Below are 22,253 nucleotides of genomic sequence, written 5' to 3' on the forward strand. Positions count from 1 at the left end.
GGGTTCAATTACCCCTAGCTGAATCATCTCCTCAATCTCCTTGCGCATATTCTCCCCCACCGCTTCAGGGATGCGGTACGGGGTTTGGTGCATGGGGAGTTGTCCTGGGGTTTCTACTCGGTGGGAAGCTGGAGGGGTGTATACAGGTACATTAGAAAAGGTCTCCTGCTTTTCTTGCAGTAGTTGTTGTACCTCGATACGCTCCTGTGGACTCAACCGATCCCCCAATACAACTTCTCCTAAATCCCCAGATAGCTGTCCGTCTCCCAGCAGATCGGGGAGGGGTAGGCTGTCACATTCTTCAGAGGTGGGTGCACAGAAAGCCGTCACCTCCTCTGAACGTTCCTGGTAGGGCTTCATCATGTTCACATGGATCATGCGTCGCCCCCCAGTCCCTGCGCAGGGGCCAATTATATAAGTGGTGTCACATCTCTGTTCTACCACTTTATAAGGGCCTTGCCAGGTGGCCTGTAGCTTATCATGTCGGACAGGTTTTAAAATTAAAACTTTCTGCCCGACTTGGAAGCTACGGCCCCTGGCGCCCCGATCATACCATGTGCGCTGACGCGTCTGAGCCGCCTGTAGGTTCTCCTTTACCGTCTTCGTTAGTGCTTCAAGGCGGTCTTGGAGGGCCAATACATATGGTACGATAGGGGTGCCGTCTGCGCTACGGTCTCCCTCCCAATGTTCCCTAATTAAGTCTAGGGGCCCCCTTACCCTCCTCCCGAACAGCAGTTCAAATGGGGAAAATCCCGTAGATTCCTGCGGCACCTCCCTATAAGCGAATAGGAGGTGAGGCAGGAATCGTTCCCAGTCTCGGTGGGTTTCAGCAAAGGTTCGGAGCATCTGTTTCAAGGTGCCATTGAACCGTTCGCAGAGCCCATTAGTCTGGGGGTGGTAGGGGGCACTAATTATGGGCCTGACCTTACAAAACTTCCAGAGATGTTGGGTGACCTCTGCCGTGAACTGGGTGCCCTGATCCGAGATGATCTCCCTGGGTAACCCCATCCGGGAGAAAATCTGCATCAGAGCCTCAGCCACGGTCTCAGCATGGATGTTGGTCAGGGCTACCGCCTCGGGGTAGTGAGTGGCGTAGTCCACTACTGTCAGGATATACCTTTTGTCCGATGGCCATTTGTTTCCGGAGGGGGCCTACGATATCCACTGCTATCCTATAAAAGGGTTCTTCAATTATGGGTAGCGGGTGTAACTTAGCTTTACGTCTATCCCCCCTCTTTCCTACCCTCTGGCACGTATCGCAGGTATTGCAATACTTGCGTACCTCCTGGCTAATAAATGGCCAAAAGAAACTTTGGGTCAGCCGATACCTGCTACGACTGACCCCCAAATGTCCGGATAGCGGAATATCGTGTGCTATCCGGAGTAATTCGGTTCGGTACCTCTGAGGTACCACAAGCTGCCTTATCACAATTGGGTCTGACCCTGCTACCTGTTTACCAGACTCTCTGTACAACAACTGCCTATCCCATACACCCCAGGGTGGTCAGAGGTGACTTTATCTCGATATACTTGTAAGGTAGGGTCAGTGATCACCTCTGCCGCAAATTCGTCTGGAGGGGCCCAAGGGTTACAGTCTAGGGGAGGGGAAGGATCTCTTACCTGGACCTGCGGCAGTGCGTTATAGTCCTGGGTGCGGGCCTGTTGCCTGGTGACTACTGGGTGTGCTTCCTCAGTAGTTTGGGGCTCAAATGCAGAGGTGAGTTTGCCCAGGTCATTCCCCAATATCACCTCAGCAGGTAATTGCGGCATCAATCCTACTTCCACATTCCCTGACCCCGCACCCAATGCAAGTGCACCCTGGCTGTGTTTAGCCCGATACACGGCTCCCCCTGCAACCCTGACAGCCACAGTCTTGTTGGTTTTGGCCCTGTCAGAAACCAAGTGACTCTGGACCAAGGTGATAGTGGCTCCCAAGTCTCTGAGCCCCTGCATAGGCTTCCCCTCTAGGTACACGGTTTGCCTATGGTGCTGTCTGTTATCCGCCTGTGCCTGCAATGGGTTGGCCTCATGCAACACTTCCCACTGTTCCACAGCTGTGACTGGAGCTGCAGAGCCATAGGGAAGTGGTCACAAAGAAGAAAGCTGGAAGCCTGGAGAGAGCACTCAAAATAAAGGGGGTAACCCTAGGGGAACTACCAAGGTAGTGAGAAATAGAAAAGGAAGGGTGAGTGCCCTAAATAGTTAATACATAACCTTTAATAATACATTTAAAATAAATGTGGGATTAACCACAAGAAAATAGTGTAAAAACTGACACTGTTATTGATCTAGTAGAAAACATATGTCAGAGGTAGTAGATAGTAATGAACATGTAGGGTTAATAAACTTGCCATATAGTATCTGTTAAAGATTCTGACGTTTAAGGGTAAAACCCAAATCTGTAGACCACTAGAACGTCAAAAAATGGAAAGTTGCCCTACTAGGATAAATAGAGAGGACCTGTTCAAAAGTTTTCCTCGTCCTCTCTGCAGACAAATGGTGCAAAAAACAATAGTTTTGCACCTTTAAAAAATATAGGTGTTAGTGTATGCTTACGCTTCCTAGGTAAAAGCAGCAATACACACACTTTTCCATATACACATATAGGCTAATGTTATACATGAATAGAGCCTTCAATATTGGTGAATGGGTGATGTAAGGGCTGAGACCTCCTGGATAGAGATCGCTAATACACCCAGTAAACAGTGTAACACCCAATTGACAATGTAGCACATATGCTGCCACAGTATACAGTGAGAAGCCCTAAATGGTGCACAGTAAAGCCTTATATGTAAATGAAAGGGTTCGGTCTCGGTCAGCAGTAAGCCCCAACATTAAATAAAAGACTGACAGCTAAACATTGGGAGGTTGGTGTACAGAAGAAGGCGGCACAGTAACCAGTAATTGGTAAAGTTACACGGCTAGTTCATAGCAGTAGGAACTCAGCCGTTGGTCCTCGCCCTCCCAAATGAAAGCTGAAAGTCAGCTCGAGATCCGTGATGCCACATAAGCCGTGGTAGGAGATAGGTCTTGTGCACCGGCTAATAGCAGTAGCTGAGGATCGTCGAGAAGCCCCTGACGCGCGCGTTTCACCCGCAGCACATCAGAGGGGAGCCGATTTGCGGGAACTGGAAAACTTTTGAACAGGTCCTCTCTATTTATCCTACTAAGGCAACTTGCCATTTTTTGACGTTCTAGTGGTCTACAGATTTGGGTTTTACCCTTAAACGTCAGAATCTTTAACCCCTTAAGGACACATGACATGTGTGACATGTCATGATTCCATTTTATTCCAGAAGTTTGGTCCTTAAGGGGTTAACAGATACTATATGGCAAGTTTATTAACCCTACATGTTCATTACTATCTACTACCTCTGACATATGTTTTCTACTAGATCAATAACAGTGTCAGGATAGATTTTTATGATCGGTTATAACCAGAATTTTGTGTCTAGCTCCTTCTAACAAGTACCTCCATTCTTTAAAAGCCATCACTATAGCTAATAATTCCCTGTTCCCGACGTCGTCATTCTTTTCAGACTCAGACAAGCGTTTAGAAAAGTAACCACAGGGAAGGAGGGGTTTCGTCATACGATTGTCTTTGTGACAACACTGCTCCTATACCTGATTCAGAAGCGTGTAACACAGGGGCAGTGGCAAATGCCTTTTTAAGAGTCTTGAAGGCCACAATAGCTTTAGGAGTCCAAAACCTGGGGTGTAAACCTTTTTTAGTCAGTTTAGTGATAGGGGAAATGATGGATGAGAAGTTTTTAACAAATTTCCTATAATAATTGGCAAACCCTATAAATCGCTGTATTGCCTTAAGTCCTTGGGGAAGGGGCCAGGACAGTATAGCTTCCAATTTAGAAGGATCCATGCTGAATCCTTGTTCAGAAATGACATACCCCAGGAACTGTACAGAAGTTTGGTCGAATAAGCATTTTTCTAATTTACAATAAAGACCGTTCTGCAACAACCTCTTAAGCACCATCCTAACATGAGTATGATGTGTCTTCAAATCCGGAGAATATACAAGTATGTCATCAAGGTAGACTATGGCACAGACATGCAGTAGATCCCTAAGGACATCGTTTATGAGATCCTGAAATATGGCAGGAGCGTTAAACAATCCAAAAGGCATGACTAGATACTCGTAATGCCCACTACATGTATTGAATGCCGTTTTCCATTCATCGTTCTCCGTTATATGAACAAGGTTATAAGCCCCCCTGAGGTCTAGTTTTGTAAAATATTTAGAACCCTTGAGACGATCAAACAACTCAGTAATGAGAGGGATCGGATAGGCATTTTTAATCGTTATATTGTTTAGAGCCCTGTAGTCTATACACGGTCTCAAATCGCCCTCTTTTTTGCCACAAAAAAGAAACCAGCACCAGCAGGAGAGGAGGACCTTCTAATAAAACCTTTACTTAAGGATTCCCGTATGTACTCCTCCATGACCTGGTTTTCTTTCTCAGAAAGAGGGTAGAACTTACCCCTAGGAGGCATAGTACCCGGTAATAGGTTTATGGCACAGTCATAGTCACGATGTGGAGGTAGCTTATCTGCCTCCCTTTTTTCGAAAACCAATGCAAGGTCTGCATACACAGAAGGGACAGAAACAGAAAGTGGTTTAGCCGTGGGCACGTTGAGTAAACAAACAGGACGTACATGAGCCATACAGTCTCGTTGACAGGATTCCCCCCAGGAGAGTATATCTAAACAACCCCAATCAAGTACTGGGTTGTGTTTAACTAACCAGGGAACACTCAGAACGATGGAAGCAGTAGGGGAGTCAATTATTTGGAAGGTTAACCTTTCCTTGTGTAAAGCACCCACAGACATAACTATATCTTGGGTTTCATGGGTCACCAGAGGTTTCTCAAGTGGTCTACCATCTATGGCCTCAACGGCCAAGGGTGTGGCCTTTCGGATCAAAGTCAGGGCTGCGGTTTTGGCAAAGTTCTCATCCATAAGGTTGTCTGCCGCACCTGAATCGATCAAGGCTTTAGTTGTTATAGTGGTTTTATTGACCAAAAGAGAAACCGTAATAAACGGTCTGGAGATGGACACATGAGGGGACAAAGTCATAACACCCGAGGCCGACCCCTCTCTAGGCCTTAGGTGCTGTAGTTTCCCTGTAATTTAGGGCAGGTATTACAGGGAAACTACAGCACCCCTGTAATACCTCCACAATAAAGACATAACCCCTACCTTCTACGATACGTTCTTTCAGCCTCAGTTAACCCCGTAGCACCCAATTGCATGGGTTCGGGGGATGGTTGCCTAGGAGCGGGTAATGCTAGTAATGCAGTACTGGGTAGAGCAGGTAACAACCGTGTATCCAGCCGTCTTTGACTATGCCTCTCTCTAATTCGGTTATCAATAAGGATTACATAGTCTATAACATCATCCAGAAGAACAGGCAGTTCCCTGGATGCTATTTCATCCAGTATGTAAGCGGCCAAACCCTCCTGAAAGGCTGTTACGAGGGCGTCGTTATTCCAAACCACTTCAGCTGCTAGAGTGTGGAATTCGATAGTATAATCCGCTACAGATCTGTTACCCTGTCGAACCCTAAGCAGAGCTTTGCCAGCAGAGGCAACCCTACCGGGTTGATCAAACGTGCGTTTGAATGCTGACAAAAAATCTGCAAAGGACATAGGAGACATATTCTCCCACATGGGGTTTGCCCATGCTAAAGCTTTCCCGGACAGGTGGTTTATCAAAAAGGCAATTTTGGATCTGTCAGTGGGATAGGAACGTGGATTCATCACCAAATGGATGTCGATTTAGTTGAGGAAACCACGACACAATGCTGGGTCACCACTATAGCGCTGTGGCGGCGTCATATGAACTACATGAGCAGGAACGGGTACTGGAGTGGGAATGGGTTCGGGCACAGCAGCAGCCGCCTCCTGAACGTCAGGCTGCAAGTGTGCAGTACGAGCCAGTATGGTTTGCAGAGCTTGAGCAAACTGATCAATACGGTGGTCCAAGCCATCCATTCTAGCCTCCTGATTAACTAGGAGCTGAGGTATGTCAGCAGGTTCCATTATGGCCCTGTTGTAATGTCACGATTCGGGGAACCCAACACGCTAACACACACACACACAGAAAATGTGCAGTACCGGAACTTAGAGTGGCCGGGCTAAGCACACACAGAATAGTCAGGAGACAAGCCGAGTAAGGGGAACCAGAAGACAGAATAACGTGAAACAAGCCGAGGTCAAAGGGTAGGAGAAAGTCACAAAGTCAGATTAACAAGCCAGAGAGTACGTAACCAGAAACACAAGTTCAGTATCGATACTAGTAAGCAAAGACCACAACAGGGCACTGAGAGACAGGAAAGGTAAGTATTTAAATCCTTGCCTTAATCCTGATTGGATAACTTCCAATCAGTATTAACAAACACACGTGGGGGATATCTATACCCCCCACTGTGATTGTTGCGCTGTAGCTTTAAAGCGGCGTTCTGATATTAGTGCCGGCTCCCAGCGTGCAGTGTTAGACATGCTGCCGCGGGGAGGAGGAGAGGAGGACGCGAGCGGCATGTCAAGGGGAGAGGACGCCGCTCGCTGACTGGAGCCCTGACAAAGAGGATGGGGGATAATGGGCTGTTACGTATTCGGAAAGAGGATGGTTGGGTAAGTGGGAGTAATAGGTGTGCTGTCAGTGTCGAGTATATCATGTGGAGCGCATCCCGGAGTTGGGGAAAACCAAATTTATGTAGGGTGGCGAATAGGAATGGCCAAAGCAGTTGATCAAACACCTTCTCGGTGTTGAGCGATAGTATCAGAGTCGGGGTTCGCTTGTTGATAGCCACCTATATGAGATCGAAGGTTTGTCTTATATTATCGCATGCCTGTCATGTGGGGATGAACCCGACTTGGTCGGGGTGAATTAGTTTCATGAGGAATGGGTTTAATTGCTCAGCTATGATTTTGGTGAACAGTTTTATGTCCATGTTTAGTAGCGATATAGGGAGAAAATGTCCGGGTTCTAAGTGTGTTATGCCGGCTTCGGGAGTAAGCATGTATTCCCCTGCAACATGTCGTGTGAAAGGGAGTTCCCTTCTAGGAGGGAGTTGAAGAGCTTGGTCAGGAGAGCAGTCAAAATGGCTGTGTATGTTTTATAGTATAAGCCGTTAAAGCCGTCAGGGCCTGGTGTTTTGTTGGGTTTCAGGGATTTGAGAGTTTTGACTGTTTCTTCAAGGGTGATTGGGACTGCTATCAATTTTGCGTCGTCTGGGGAGAGAGCTGGAAGATTGACAGAGGTTAAGTATTGGTCGATGAGGGTTGCGATCGTGTTGGCTTCCCAACGCGCTGAGGGATTGTGCTCGTACAGTGCCATGTAATAATGTTGGAATATGTCAGCGATTTGGTTCAGGTGTTCGTGTATTTGTCCGGTCGGGCCTTAGATTCTGTCTATCAGTTTTTTTGATGTCTTTTGTTGTAGTCTCCTGGCTAGGAGTGTGTCAGCTTTATTGGATTTTTCATAGTAAAGCTGTTTGGCCATTGTAGTGCTTTGGCGGAGTCGTGGGACATAAAGTCTTTGATGTTGTTTTGGCACTTGGTTATTTGAGAGTTAAGTTCAGGGGTAGGGTTTTGTTTAAATTTAGTCTCTAGGGAGCGCAATTCTTGGAGGTTTTGTGATGGAACCTATGCATGTGTATAAGACGGATGGCATGAGGGAGGGGGAGACAAGGAAGATATCTATCCTTGAGTGGGATTGGTGGTGATATAAGGGTATGTCTAGGAAGTTACGCGGTTTTGTGCAAGTCCACGAGAGTCCCCGTGTGTCCACCCGACGTCTTTAATGGGTACCTTCAGAGCATGGATGCGCGTCTGCATAAATCTTGGGGTGGTGGTGTTACTTGTCCTGTCCTGGAGTCGAGTGATCTTCCGGGCACGTGGGTGGTGGAGCATGACCGGGCGTGGTTGAGAGCAGGGTGGAGAAAACAGACATAAAGGAACAGAAGCAAAACAATGCATAAAATTACATCAAATGACATTGTCTCCTGTAGCGTTCAACATTTAGATATGATGTGCAAAATACTTGACAAATGTAAAGTTACTAATACCTTCGCTACTGTCTGTCCCCTCCCTCCCAATCCCTGTGCGTATCAAGTTCAAGCTGGATAATCTTGGCATGCAATATAGATGGTAGTAAGCATTATGTGTAATTTTACTGAGAAGGTAGTATCCTCCCATGTTGTGTTAATTGGCCAGTGAGTAGTGGGAATGTTAGGTTGGGGGTCCACTGTGTGGCCGTGGTTGGGTCTGGTGAGTGTGATGGTGCAGAGTTGTTGGCCCATGCCAATTAAGTGTCCAGCCTGCCCGGCTGTTCGGTTCGTAATTTGTGTAGTGTCATTTGGATTGAGTGGTGTTGTGCATAGACCCCTGTCCTCTGTTGTGGTGCATATATTTCTGTTTGTGGGATGTGCATATGAGTTAGCGTGAGAGTGTATCACATACCAGCAGACTAGGTACTATACCTGATGCATGGATCCCAAGCGTAGTAGGGGAGTGAGACTAGGTGGAGTGTATTGTTTTAACTCAGACAGGCTATCAAACATAGAACCTGAACTGGGTCAGTCGATGAAACTGTTGTTCCTTTGGATAGTCCATGGTTCAGTAAGGGCTTTGCTTCAAATTGAAGGCAGGTGTGGGGTGCCCTGCATTGGAGGGGGTTTCTTTTGTGGCATCTGGTGCAGGGGTAGCAGTCCTTCCTTGTGCTTGACATTATGGTCGAGTTGCTGGCCTGGCGGCTGGGAAGCAGTTGTATGGTGCAATGTTAGGCCCAGGTTCTTAGCAAAGACCTGCATTTCGTGTAAGTGGTAGAGAGTGTGGGTCTGGTTATCTTTCTTCTCCATCAATTTGAAAGGGCCCCCTCCCCATATATCTCCATCCTTGTTGGGTGAGAGCAGAGGTTAACAGCTTCAATTTCCGCTATTTGCGCAGGGTCGACGGGCCAGGTCTTGGAAGAATTGGAGTGTGCAGTCCTGCAGCTTTTTATTTCATGTTTCCGTTCGGAACTATATCTGGCATTTTCTGGATTATGGAAACTTCTTTTGGAGATCCAGTTGATACATCTTGACACCACTACCTGTGGAGATATGCTGATATTCTATCTGAAATCTTGTAAGTGCACATTTGTACTAATAAATAAAACTTTTTATACAATCTGCACTATATATATATCTTTTTCCGTTTATCTGAGTGAACGAAAAGAAATATCCAGGAAGAGCTTCATCACCTTACATCGCTACCCTATATAAGCGAGACATGCCTGATTTTCCAGCCCTCTAGTGAGTTCTCTACCACCCCTCCCGCCCATTTCTTTGTTCCTATGGTATTACACTATATATTTATTTTTTCTCATTTGAAGATTATAGGTTCTCCAGAATCTCCTATACTATTAATCCAGGTTGTATATTTATGTAATTTACACTTTGGTGTTAGTTGGATGTATTTTATTCCCTTTACTATTTTTTCTTTTGTTGTATTATTAATGTTGTAGTGTTTGAGGGAACACTTAATGTAAAGGGATTCAATATGCTCTAGGTTAAGCTTATGGTGATTTTTTTTCTTCAGAAAGTGAAGTTGTTGGTAGTCCTTGAAGAATTAATAGAAACCCCATCATATTTTTTTTTTCCTTGTCACATCCCTAATTACTATTACTGGTACTTAAGAAGACTTGTAATATGCCAATGGGAAAGACACTGTTTAATACAAACATATATATTTTTTTGATTATTGATACGTTTATTGTTAATTTGGCAATGGTTAACAAAACATTACAATGCGTGCATAGTAATAAATGATATTTAAACAATCTGGTTTACTAAATCACTGGTATATTACCTACAAACCTGATTATTTTATCTGAGGCCCATCAAAAGGCCAACCACCTCAAACTAAAGTTTAAAGACCTTCGTTAGCAATATGCATTTAACTACAGTGCCCCACACTAATATTGTCAATCTTGGTAAACATGAGCAAAGGCTGTGAAAAAGTAGCTAGTTGAAGGATTTCAAGAAAAAAAAAGCCTCTACTCTCATCCAAAAACAAACTCCAGCATCTTGAGTTTGCCAGACACTACTGGAACTTCAAATCGGGTCAGGTTCTATGGTCAGATGAGACCAGGTGGGTGTGACACAAACAGAAAGATAGCCATTTGGAAAAGTACCTCTTACCCACAGTTAAACATAGTGGCGGCTCTAATATTTCTGGGGCTGTTTGTCTGCCAGAGGACCTGGACATTTTGTTAGGACACATGGCATCATGGACTCAATCACATATCAACAGATATTAAATAAACACCTGACTGCCTCTTCAAGTAAGTTTAAAATGGGCAGTGGTTTGGGTATTCTAGCAGGATAATGATCTAAAACAAAGTACTGACTCAAAATCAACACAAAAATGGTTTACGGGGGGCGGGGCCCGACTGCCATGCTGAGAGGTCGCACACAAGGCGAGCTCCTGCAGAAAAATGACCTTAAGGCTTGTAAAACTACTTATCTGCAGTCTGGAAGCAATGGTCCTGCGGGCAAGGAGGGGCTGGTGCTGATGCCAACCTGACCACAAGCGATTTGCCCTCGGAAAAGGCACGTCAGCAGCGCCATATGTGGGGCCTACATGGGTGGTGAGTGAGGTGGATGGCCGCCATCTCGCTATCCTGCCCTGTGGTTTCCTCTCGGATCTCTGCTGCCACGTGGTAGGGGCCCCGTATCCCACCCCCTTTGGACCGGTGGGGGTCATCCCGGTCCCAGGAGACTGTTCCCGCAACCCCAGGCGCCTGCAGCGAGGTAGACCCTCCATCTCCAAAATGGCAATAATGGCGGGCAAAACCGAAATGGCGGCAAAGCCAGAAACTATGAAGGCTCAGCTGCCTGAAACTATCGGGGAAGCACGGACGGAGGTGAGGCAAAGGGGTTCCCCAACACAACCGCACCTAAACTTACTGACACTCAAGCGTGCTGGAATCCCGGACTTAGCGGCGATAGCCGGAGCCTGCTTCCCGACCCCCCACCACGCGACACTGCCGACTCTGCCGCCCAGACAGACACTCCTGCGCTCCAACTAGCTCCCGTTGAGGAATGGGCAGCAGCAAGGAAATCAACACACTCACCACTCTCAACAAGCGAAAAGATGGACTCATCCTTATTATGCTGGACCCACGCTTGTTAAGCCGAAGGTCTGGTAGATTGGGGGTCAGACAAGCATGAACTGTCTGTGGGAATACCCCAGGGACTGTGCTGCGGATTGACTGAGTAGAACAAGCATAAGGGGACACTAGATAAGTCAGAGCTATAATCTGCTGTTCCCTCTCATACACACAGCACTGATATACAATAGCAGCATGGGTATTAAAAGAATGTTTCATGCTTATACTCCTGTGCCCACTAATCCACCTGATCCCACTACTATTTAGTACCCAGTCATTAATAGACCTGGTGGTCTCCTCTCTCAAGTAATGCCCAGCATCTGTAGTCCCTTAGCCTGTGTAATCTTAGCAACCACCTGAATGTTCATGTTGCTCCTCTAGGATTAGTCACATATTGAGATATGATATGCATAACTTTAATACCTTGCACGGCCCTAGATAAATCCTCTAAGCCTCTTTTATAAGCCTGTTTTATAAGCCTGTCTTACAAGCCTGCTTTATAAGCCTGTTTTATAAGCCTGTTTTATAAGCCTGTACTATAAGTCAGTACTATAACCCTGTTTTATATGCCTGTTTTACAAGCTTGATTCGTCTTAAATATACAAAATGTGCACTGTCTATTCATGCCACATTCAGTCTTTGTATGAACGTGAAAACCCTGGCAGAATGCTGTTGTGGCACTGGCCGGCATAAATGTACCTTGTCTTAACTATGCACGATAAAATAAAGAATTGAAAAAAAAAAAAATGGTTTACTGACTAGAAAATCAAGGTTCTGCCATGGCTATCCCAGCCTCAAGTCTCTAATTTGAACCTCAAAGAAAACCTGTGGGGTCAAGTGAAGGGGACAGTCAACCAGCGTCAACCTCAAAATTTGAAGGATCTGGAGAGATTCTGTATGGGAGGAATGGTCTCAGATTTCTTACCATGTATTCTCCAACCTCATCAAGCATTATAGGAGAATACTCATAGCTGTTATCTTAGCAAAGGGAGGTAGCACAAAGTATTGACTAAAATGGTGCCAATAATTTTACCACACATACATTTTAGATTTAATTTTTTTTATAAACCTGTGTTTGTTGCAATTATTTGATATGCATGAAAACAGAATAGTTTTGTCTATGCTTTGAACACACGATCAAAAGGTTAAACAATAAAGACAATTTTTGTACAGCCTTGTTTTTTCATTTTTTTTCCAAGGGTGCATATATTAGTGGAAAATACTGTAGATGCGTCATTTATCTGTTGAGTGATGCTATGAAATGTACATTGAAATTTTACAATGTGGAATGGATTTGTACAAGCTTGACATTTGTACTATTTTGCAATGCTGATGTACTGTAGTGCACCATTGCTAGACCAAATTATGCTGATTACACTTCTGATTTGATAATTTTCATTATTATATGTGACAGTGAACAGTGAATTTTTGTCTCATAAATGCATGCATTATTATTATTATTATTGCCATTTATATAGCGCCAACAGATTCCGTAGCGCTTTACAATATTATGAGAGGGGATTTAACTATAAATAGGACAATTACAAATAAACTTACAGGAACAATAGGTTGAAGAGGGCCCTGCTCAATCGAGCTTACATTCTATAGGGCATTATAAACATATTCTATTGCACTTTAGATGAATTTCTGTAAATCATCTTATTTCATTTCCTTTACTTTTTAAATATATACATATATAGTAATGTTCTCATTTTAGAGTTCTCATTTATTAACAATTTTAAACATACAACAATATTGTTCCGTCTTAAAAAATAAAATAATGATTTGATTATTAATAAATGTAGTGATATCTGTACATGAATCAGTTTGTACTATGTTGAAGCCCTTTATTGATAAACTGGTAAAACACGAAATAGGCTGGTGCACTGCTACATTTTTAGGAAGCAAAGTAGTGAGACAACTGCTGGTCCCAATGAAGTAAACAAATCCTTTTAACTTGTTAACACCAGGAACTTTTTCAAAAGTGTTTTTGCCATCAGCCCAGATGGTCCATTTACAGTGGAGGAATAAAAAAAAAACTTAAAAAAATTATGGCATTGCCTTGTTAATTCATTACTTGACTCTCTGTGGTTTATTTACTAAACCAAAAATCTTTGGGAACTAATTGAGAACAGAAACAAAAATATCAGCTAAACTGAATAATTGTTGTTCATTATTTTGCATTGATAAATAAACCATTTTTATTAGTGTACTGCATTAGTTAAAAGTGCATATTTTCGAAATACAGGATCTATATTAAGGAGGCTGTTTCGTTTTTACATTCCATGATTTTTAACAGACTTAAACAAAAACATTTGAGGTCCCATCCATGTGTGTTCTCATATGCCTCTTCAGATGGCTCCTCCTCCTAAAATGGCGGCCACATACAGCACAAGGAAATGGTTTCTCCCCTGTATGTATCCGCTTATGCTTATCAAGAACAGCCTTCAGACTAAAACATTTGCCACAGTCCAAGCAAGGGAAAGGTCTCTCGCCAGTGTGAGTTCTCTGATGCCTGAGAAGATTTCCATTCTGGCTGAAACATTTCCCACATTCTGAACATTTAAATCGCTTCACACCCGTGTGTATACTCTGATGTTGCACAAGGCTTGAGTTATAATTAAAACATTTCCCACACTCAGAACATTCAAATCGTTTTACTCCAGTATGAGTTATCTGATGTCTAATAAGATTTTCACCCCGGCTAAAACATTTTCCACACTCTGAGCAAACAAATTGCTTCTCTCCTGTATGAAGTCTCTTATGTCTTATCAGATTTCCACTGAGACTGAAACTTTTCCCACACTCGGAACATACAAACGGTTTTGCCCCTGTGTGGATTCTCATATGTGTAGTACGGTCTTCGATATGTGTAAAATATTTTCCACATTCACAACATGTATAAGGTTTTTCTCCTGTATGAACTCTTGATGGTCTATCTAGATGTGATTTTTTGGTGTAAGACTTGTCACATTCTGAGCAAGAATAAGGCCTATTTCCTTTGTGTAATTTCACATGTTCCACAACTTGTAAGTTGTTAGTAAAATAAGCTCCACATATAGAGCAAGACAATTTTTCTTGATCGTGAACTCCCTGATGTTTAACAAGATCTGATTTACTTGTAAAACATTTCTGACACTCAAAGCAGGGATACAAGCTCTGAGTAGGATGGGATCTGTAGCAATCTCCTGGAGCTGAATCATTATTAAAATGTTTGCCAACCTCAAAGTTCATGATTGGAAGGTTCTTATGTCCTTTTGAAGTGTTACTGTTAAGTTTGCTGTGTCCTTCAATGTACGAAGAATATTCTGATTGTGTCTGACATGTTGCAGCATTAATACCTATGTAAATCTCTTCATTGTTTGTGTCTTTAAGGTGATTAAATGAATATTTGAATGCTACGTGATTCTCAGTATCTGATAGATACTCATGTGAAGTGGATTCTTCTTTCATACAACTAGATCTATGCTGTAGTTGTGCATTTTCTACAGGATGACAAATACTAGTATGTTTTATATTTCCATCTTCATACCTTTCCCTTTTAATATAAGGGGATATATATCGCACTTGTGCATGGTTCTGGGACGTATAAATCTCACTGTCAAATAAACATTCTTCCTCATTGTAAGTTGACTCTTCCAAAATATGTCCATGTGTATACCCTGCTTGATTTTGTTCCACTGGTATATAAATATTAGATTTTATTGAATTGACTTCATATAAGTCAGATTCCTCCATCACATTACTAGATGTATATTTTGCCAGAGTACATTCTGTTGGTAGGTACATACCTGCAAGGTCAACTTCTGCATGCAAAGCAGTTTTCTCTCCAACATTTCTAAAATATTTACATTGTCTACCACTTGGTTTATCTATTACATAATGTGCTTCCCTTTTAGATTTAAATATATATTCATCTTTGTCTGCACAATGTGGTTGTGAAGAATATGAGATCAGTCCATCACCTGCGATTCGACCTTCGAGTCCACCTGGTAGAGACAAAGTTAAATAAGGTTAGGAATGTTTTTTGTTTCTTTTTTAATTTTATTTTTATTTTCTAAAGCCAGCTCGTGTATGTGTGAGATATTTTTTCTTTGTTCAATTGATATTGATTTTGCAGATATAACAATATGTGTTTACATATTTCTCCTCAAAGCCAGTGGGTCACAAACGTCGCAAGTAAAACAGAAGGAACCTTTCTTAAAGTGGCTCTGTCACCTAAAACTTCTATATCTCCTATTGTCTCTTCTCTTTCCCAATCTGTTAAAAAAAAGTAGGAACTACTTTTTCTTGGGCATATTTCCTATGCTTGACAAATGTGACAAAACAGTGGAAGGTAACTGTGACGAACTGGACCTCGTCACAGGTCCTTGGAGGGGCATTCTTGCCAGCCTCTTACCCTGTGACTATGGTCCCGGGGCTAAACCCTGGTTTAAAACACTATTTGTGCCTGTTGGGACTTATAACAGGAACAATTCAAACTTTCGAAGCAGCACTTCGAACTCCCTAAGCCATTTGAAGTGCCATTCGACCACGAGGTGGTGGCCTTCTTCTTCGCATGGACGAAAACCGTGAATAGACTTTAGGGGGACTTAGACGCGAATGCCCTGGAACTATTTTCGGCATGAAAACCTTGCAGTTCCCGGTCGGTCCTCCAGCAGCACTTAGCCACGATTCTATGGAACTATTTTTCATATTTTTCAATTTGGGACCATGCCTGCGGTAGGTAAAAACTATAACTTCCATAAAATTTCTGAACCCCTGAACTGACCTGGGTGATTTTTGGATAAGTTGGTCACCCAGATCGGGGATATCAGGGGATGTAACATTTATGGGGATTTTATGTGTTTTAAGGTATTTTGTTTTTTTTTTAAAAATGTGTGTTTTTTGTGTTTGGAGATAATTGAGTTTAGTATAGTGCTTGACTCAATTATCTCCTAAGTAAAGGGAAAGGCTTATTGTATTGTATGTGGGAGTGTCAAACATTGTAAAAGTGTTATAATTGGTGTATAAATTTATGTCCCTGTCCCCAACAAGGTCCATGTGGGAGTACACCTTTCTTGGGGACTTGCATAAAAGGCCAGTGTGGCTACCATTAAATAATTCCTGCTTAACCCTCAACACGTAGCCTCATCTCGTGATTGTAGGGAACTGCTATACAGCTATACCACTAGCTCTTATAAGAGCTTCACAGCTATACTCTCTTGGAAGAGAGGCTTTCCCACTGAGTCCCTGGATCCAGGAGTTTGGTCCATGGTGGGAAGGGACGGCGAGACCCCAACCAAGCTGCGGCGGTTCGTGGGGTATACAGTGTTTATGGTGTCCGGTGCGGTTCTTATGGTTCTCAGCATCAGCTAGGAAGCATTGATTGGTGGAGGTACCCAATCGGGGTGCCAGGTAATCCATCACAGTAACCAAGCTCCATCAAATTCTCCCACAAGAGTCAACTCTCTGTACTGTCCTTCCTCTTCATATTTAGTTTTAGTTACAAGGAGGGAACTACCATCTGTTATTCGAATAGGGGCATGTAACTAAACAGTGAGTGCTGTAAAAAAGAAAATTACAAGCATGGGCAACTATTCCAATAAATGGTGACCTGATAACCCCATAGTGGGCACCTAATAAAATAATTAACTGGGGGGCTGTCTATCCTCATGCCCGACGAGTGGAGGCCATTAAACTAAAGGTGGGGAACCTAATGTCCTTCCCAGCCATTGGTGAGAGGTGGAGGTCCTAAATAATATAGTTAGGGGTGGACCTATTCTTCCTTCAATCCGACAGCCATTGGCGGCAGGTGGGGGCTCTAAATAATAATGGGAGGTGGACCTATTGTTCCTCCTTATTTTTTTAAGTCGATCTGGAGTATTGTACCATCTAGTAACTCTTTTAAAAAATCTAATTTTCCTAGGAGTGCTCACCTGGGCTTTCATCCCCATTTTGAACACAAATGACCAATCGTGGCTGGTCATTTGAATGTTCAAGCCTTGCATCCATTTCAACTGGAATGAAGGAACAGTCTTATCTTTAGCTCCCCTATGAATTAGACTATATATACTGGACAGATACAGTTTTTACTCTATCCCAGGACCACAAAGTGACTCAAACTCTGTTCTATCTCACGTCTGCCAATATGGTAACACTTTTTGGTTTAAGAAAGACTTTAAATACATGATACCCATTCTATCTATAAGAGCTGTTGTATTGTCCCAGGAAAGGAACTCTCTTAATCTAATGGGTGTTCAATATGTATTAAACTTGATACTAAAGGATCTGCTTCTCCTGTTAACTTTTTCAGTAGTTTGTGGCCCAGCCCAAACTAAAAATCCAAATTAGATGCTATTGGGAAAAAACAGATAATCCCGGGGATAACCCCCATCTATCTTTAAACCTTCTCCAAATCTGTATGGTGTGATTTATAATTTAGATGTTTAATGATGATATTACATTTAATTTACAATTCTGCCAAGGCAGGGTGTCCAACTTAACCTTTATAAAATCCTGTTCTATCTTATACCATGGCTTTTCCTTATCTATAGCTGTCCATTCTCTAATTCACGCACATAATACCGCGACATAGTATCTATAGATATGTGGAAGACCCAAGCCACCTCTCTCAACTGGTAATGTCAATATATTATACGCAATACGTGGAGTTTTATTATTCCATATAAATGAAAGGAATGTAGATCGCAGTTTCCTAAAGAAGTCTCTTGGCAGTGAAACAGGCAATGTCTGAAATAGGTATAATACCTTAGGTAGTATCATCATTTTTATGATATTTACTCTCCCGATCAATGAAAAAGAGGTCTGGTTAAATTTTTTTAGATTTCCAATCTTTCTCAATAATTTTCCATAATTCAGTTTAAATAAATCTTTTAAATGTACCGTCAGTTGTGTCCCTAGGTATGTTATACTAGTATCTGTCCACTTATATTTATATAGCTTTTGTAGTTTCTCTTTAATTCCTATATTTATCCCCACTCTCAGTATTTCAGACTTATCTTCATTTACTTTAAAATTCGATAAGCCACCAAATTTCTCCAATTCTTCTTGAACATAAGGAAATGTATATCGGGGTTCTATAAGCGTGAATAAAATATCATCCGCAAAAGCGGTTACTTTTACCTCTCCTCCCGTATACTTATATCATTTAATGTCAGTGTTCTTTCAGTATGGCTTCTAAGAAAGGATTAAATGCTAAAACAAAAAGAGGGGACAATGGACAACCCTGACGGGTGCCTTTGCTAATAAAAAAAGGGTTGGAAAGTTGACCATTAACACGGACATTGGCTAAAGGACCTCTATACAATGTCTGTACCCAGTTGCAAAATCTCGGACCAAGCCCCCATGCCTCTAGGATTGCAAACAGATAGGACCGATCCACCCAGTCAAAGACCTTTTCAGCATCTATAGTTAACAAAGCTGTAGGACATTTATTTGTTATAGCTCCATGTATTACAGTCAAGATTTTAGTAGTATTGTCTCTGGCTTCACGGCCAGAGACAAAGCCTGCTTGATCAGGCTTAAGTCTATTTGCCAAGAGTTTTGCAAATATTTTTAAATCAACATTAATAAGAGAAATAGGTCTATAACTAATACATATTTCTGAATCTTTCCCTGCTTTATGTATCACAGCAATTGCTGCTCTCAACATTGGTGGCGGGATAGGAATAGTTGTAGATAGACCATTAAAAGTTCTAAGAAAATGTGGCTCAAGGATGTTTTGGAATTGTTTATAATAGTGTGCCAATAAGTCATCTGGTCCAGGGCTTTTATTAAGGGGCATTGCCTTTATCACTGCCGAAAGCTACTGAAGGGAGAACAATTCCTCCAATTGGGCTGATGTTTCTTTGGACATTTTTAATGGAATATTTTTAGATAGATATTGTTCTCTTTTTTATGGGGTCTTCACAAGGGGATTAAATTATAAGGGTCTTTATAGTAATTACTGAAAGTGTTTGCTATTTCCTCAGTAGTATTACAATTTTTTCCTTGTTTATCTTTAATTTTGGATATATATGTTTTTTGTAACTTTACTTTTAAGGCTTTAGCTAACAGTTTCCCACTTTTATCCCCATGTGTATAAAATGTACTTTGTGTCAGCTGGACCGCTCTTTGGGCCTCATAAGTCAATAATGACCTCAGCTTAGATCTAAATGCCAATAAACATTTAAAATTTTCTTCAGTTGGAGTTTGCTTATGGATATACTCCATTGTATCTAATTTTTTTATGAGCCTTTGTATTTCCTCGGCTCGTTCCTTTTTACATCTGGCACCCCATTTGATTAAAACCCCCTGGATCACACTCTTGTGTGCTTCCCATATCCATGATTCATTAATATCGTCTGTGCAATTATCTAAAAAATATTGAGAAATGATTCTGATAAGACCTTAGTGACCCTTGCGTCATCAAGAAGAGACTAATTTAATCTCCAGATGTTATTACCCTTCACGTCACCTTGCAGTTTAATATTAAAAAAAATGGGGGCGTGGTCAGACCACGTAATATTCCCCATTTTTGCTCTCTTCACCAAATGTAGATATCTATGATTTACAAAAAAACATCTATCCTAGAATAACTATCTGCAGTTGATGAGTAAAAGGTATAATCCCTTTCACACTGATGAAAAATACGCCAGCAGTCAATCAATTGGTAGGAGTGCAGAATTTTTAGGACTAATGAACTCTGACTCGTCTGTGTTTCTCTCGTATTTGAAGAACTATCCACTTATAATCTAGCACCATATTGTAATCCCCGCCAATTATCAAAACTCCTTCCTTGAAATCTTCCAGTTTCCTCAGACATGTTTTTTAAAAAGATGCTTGGCTAGCTTTAGGCACATATATATTTGCAAGCGTAATCATTTGGTCATTAACCTTCCCTTTTAAAAAGATATATCTACCTCCTCGATCCAATTTACTATCTAGTTGGACAAAGTTCAAATCAGAATTTAAAAGAATTGCCACTCCTCTAGACTTGCCTTTCATAAAGTTGCTATAGAAAGTCTGCTTAAATTTATTAGGGCTTTCCGTACTCTCTCTTCTTTTAATACAAAGTCATGGATGCAGCAGATTAAATCTCAAGGATTTTCTTGTGGTGAATTCCTTGGTCTTCCTATTCTATGCGCTCTATCAAGCTTGATCTTAGAGTCCGAGGTTCTTCCTAAAATTGATTGAAGATACCAATAAGAATTTTTGTAGGGTCTTCTAGTTCATCCTCCATGGTCATGTTCCTCTTATCCGTAGATTATTTCATCTTCCCCGATTATCGATATCATCTAATTTCCTTTGTAAGGAAAGAATAGCTTAAGTCTGCGATCTTTGTAATTTCCATCATTCACTTATTTTTATTTATTTCTTGATTATCCAATGCACATACCCTATCTCCTAAATGATGTATTTCTGAGGTGACAGCTTTTAATTTTTCACCAAAACTATCTTCCATTTTTTTTAAACATATCAATCAAATCCGATTTAGAAGGTAGTTGTGCAAGGACTGTTCTAAGATCTGGGCCTTCTGTTGATCCCTCTGACATCGTGGGGCTTACTGGTGAACTTAGGGGTTCAAAAACTGGAAATGCCCCTTTCTCGATATGGTCATGTTCCTGGCCTATTCAGTCTGTACATAGTCTTTGTGGCGATGAATTTGGTATAGCGGATTTAAGTCCTACGGCAGTTGTCGCCATCTGATGTTTTTTTTTTTGTCCCATTGTTTCTCAAATAAGTCTAGGTGTGCAGTCTTTCCCAGACCTTTGCAATACAGAAGTAATAAAACTTGATGTTTAGGTAATACAGTTTGGTAATTTAAGTCCTTATAACTCCAGCTGTACTTAAGAGGTAACTCGGGGCTATTGATTTAAGGTTCTTCAAGCTATGTGCTTCCAGACCCTTCCAGAATTCCTCTTTTGCAGGTCTAATAGATGCTCCCTATAGTTTGGATAATCCTCAGAAGATCTCTAAGTACCACGTGGCTTTTAACCTAACTGCACTGTCTCGTAGCGTATCCCAGTCGTTGAAGTAGCACAATTAAGCTGGCTAATAGCTGGCTATTGCTAGCTTATATAGAGAGAGAGAAGAAAGGAAAAAAAAAACTCTTTTGAAAAAAATTATAAACTCGAGTCACGGCAGAAATTATTACTCGTTAATCAAGAGCATGAAGCCATAATTAATAGTGGTCGCAGCTGCAAGGATTACCCAGAGAAGTCTACAAAGTAAACAAAACTATATACCTCCTTCCAAAAAAAAGAAGGAAAGATAAAGGAAGAGTCAAGAAATCACTGTGTTCCCACTTTTCTTTTCCCTTTTCTCTTCCTCTTCAAAGAAAGCCCTTCCTTCCTTTAACCCTTCTAGGTATGGAGGCCATTAAGCAGCAAGTAGAAAATATTATGCAATTCAACGCTATCAGCTCTGGTATCAAATGCACTTTTGTAGCAATATTGACACCAGTAACAATATAATTCATATATTGATGTTAACTCTGGTATCGGTGTTGACTCTTATGTCAAATCACTCCAATATCTCCTGTAACACTCTAGTATCTCAATTCAATATTGAGTATGCAGTGTTGCAATATGTTATACAGTGTTACAATATTTCAGTATTCAGTATTTCAGTTTCAATTTTAATACTCAGTAACCACTATTCAATGTATCAAATCAGGTACAAAGGTACTAAATGAATACGGTAGTAAGTAGTAAGTAAGCATAATCAGCTCTTATACTGAATATATACTGATTGTTTGCGTAGTCTTTTCTACTTGCATGAGCTAGAGGCTAATATCTCCCAAAAGGGAGAATAAAACCTTGTGTCTCGTTGTTTTAATGCTGAGCAGGCAGCGCCTGGCATTTATGTCCGTGTCCTTGCCGGTCTTCGTGCCCTCGTGCCTGAAATCTATGTAGCCCACTGCTGGCGTCTGGTCTTTGAACGGCAGATAGTCCACAGCTTTTCCTCCCTGATCACCATCCGATCACCAACGCTGATCAACGCTCTCTTCCGCACCGCTGACTCCAAGCATCTCCCGCCGCCTCTCGATCCACAGATCTCCTCCCCCCTCAGACGGGGCGTGCTCACGTTACGTCATCCCT

The 22,253-nt window shown here is 41.9% G+C and overlaps 1 protein-coding gene across 1 annotated transcript in view; it reads right to left on the minus strand.

Moving 5' to 3' along the window:
- Positions 1 to 13,126: 13,126 nt before the first annotated feature.
- The window catches only part of LOC134575559 (zinc finger protein 737-like), a 128,743-nt gene continuing 119,616 nt past the window's right edge, over positions 13,127 to 22,253 (minus strand). The window contains exon 5 of the mRNA XM_063434855.1: positions 13,127 to 15,158. Coding sequence (XP_063290925.1) covers positions 13,471 to 15,158 — 1,688 coding nt within the window. The 3' untranslated portion in view covers positions 13,127 to 13,470. The remainder of the gene's footprint in view (positions 15,159 to 22,253) is intronic.

This window comes from Pelobates fuscus, chromosome 10 (assembly GCF_036172605.1).
Source record: "Pelobates fuscus isolate aPelFus1 chromosome 10, aPelFus1.pri, whole genome shotgun sequence".
NCBI lineage: Eukaryota > Metazoa > Chordata > Amphibia > Anura > Pelobatidae > Pelobates > Pelobates fuscus.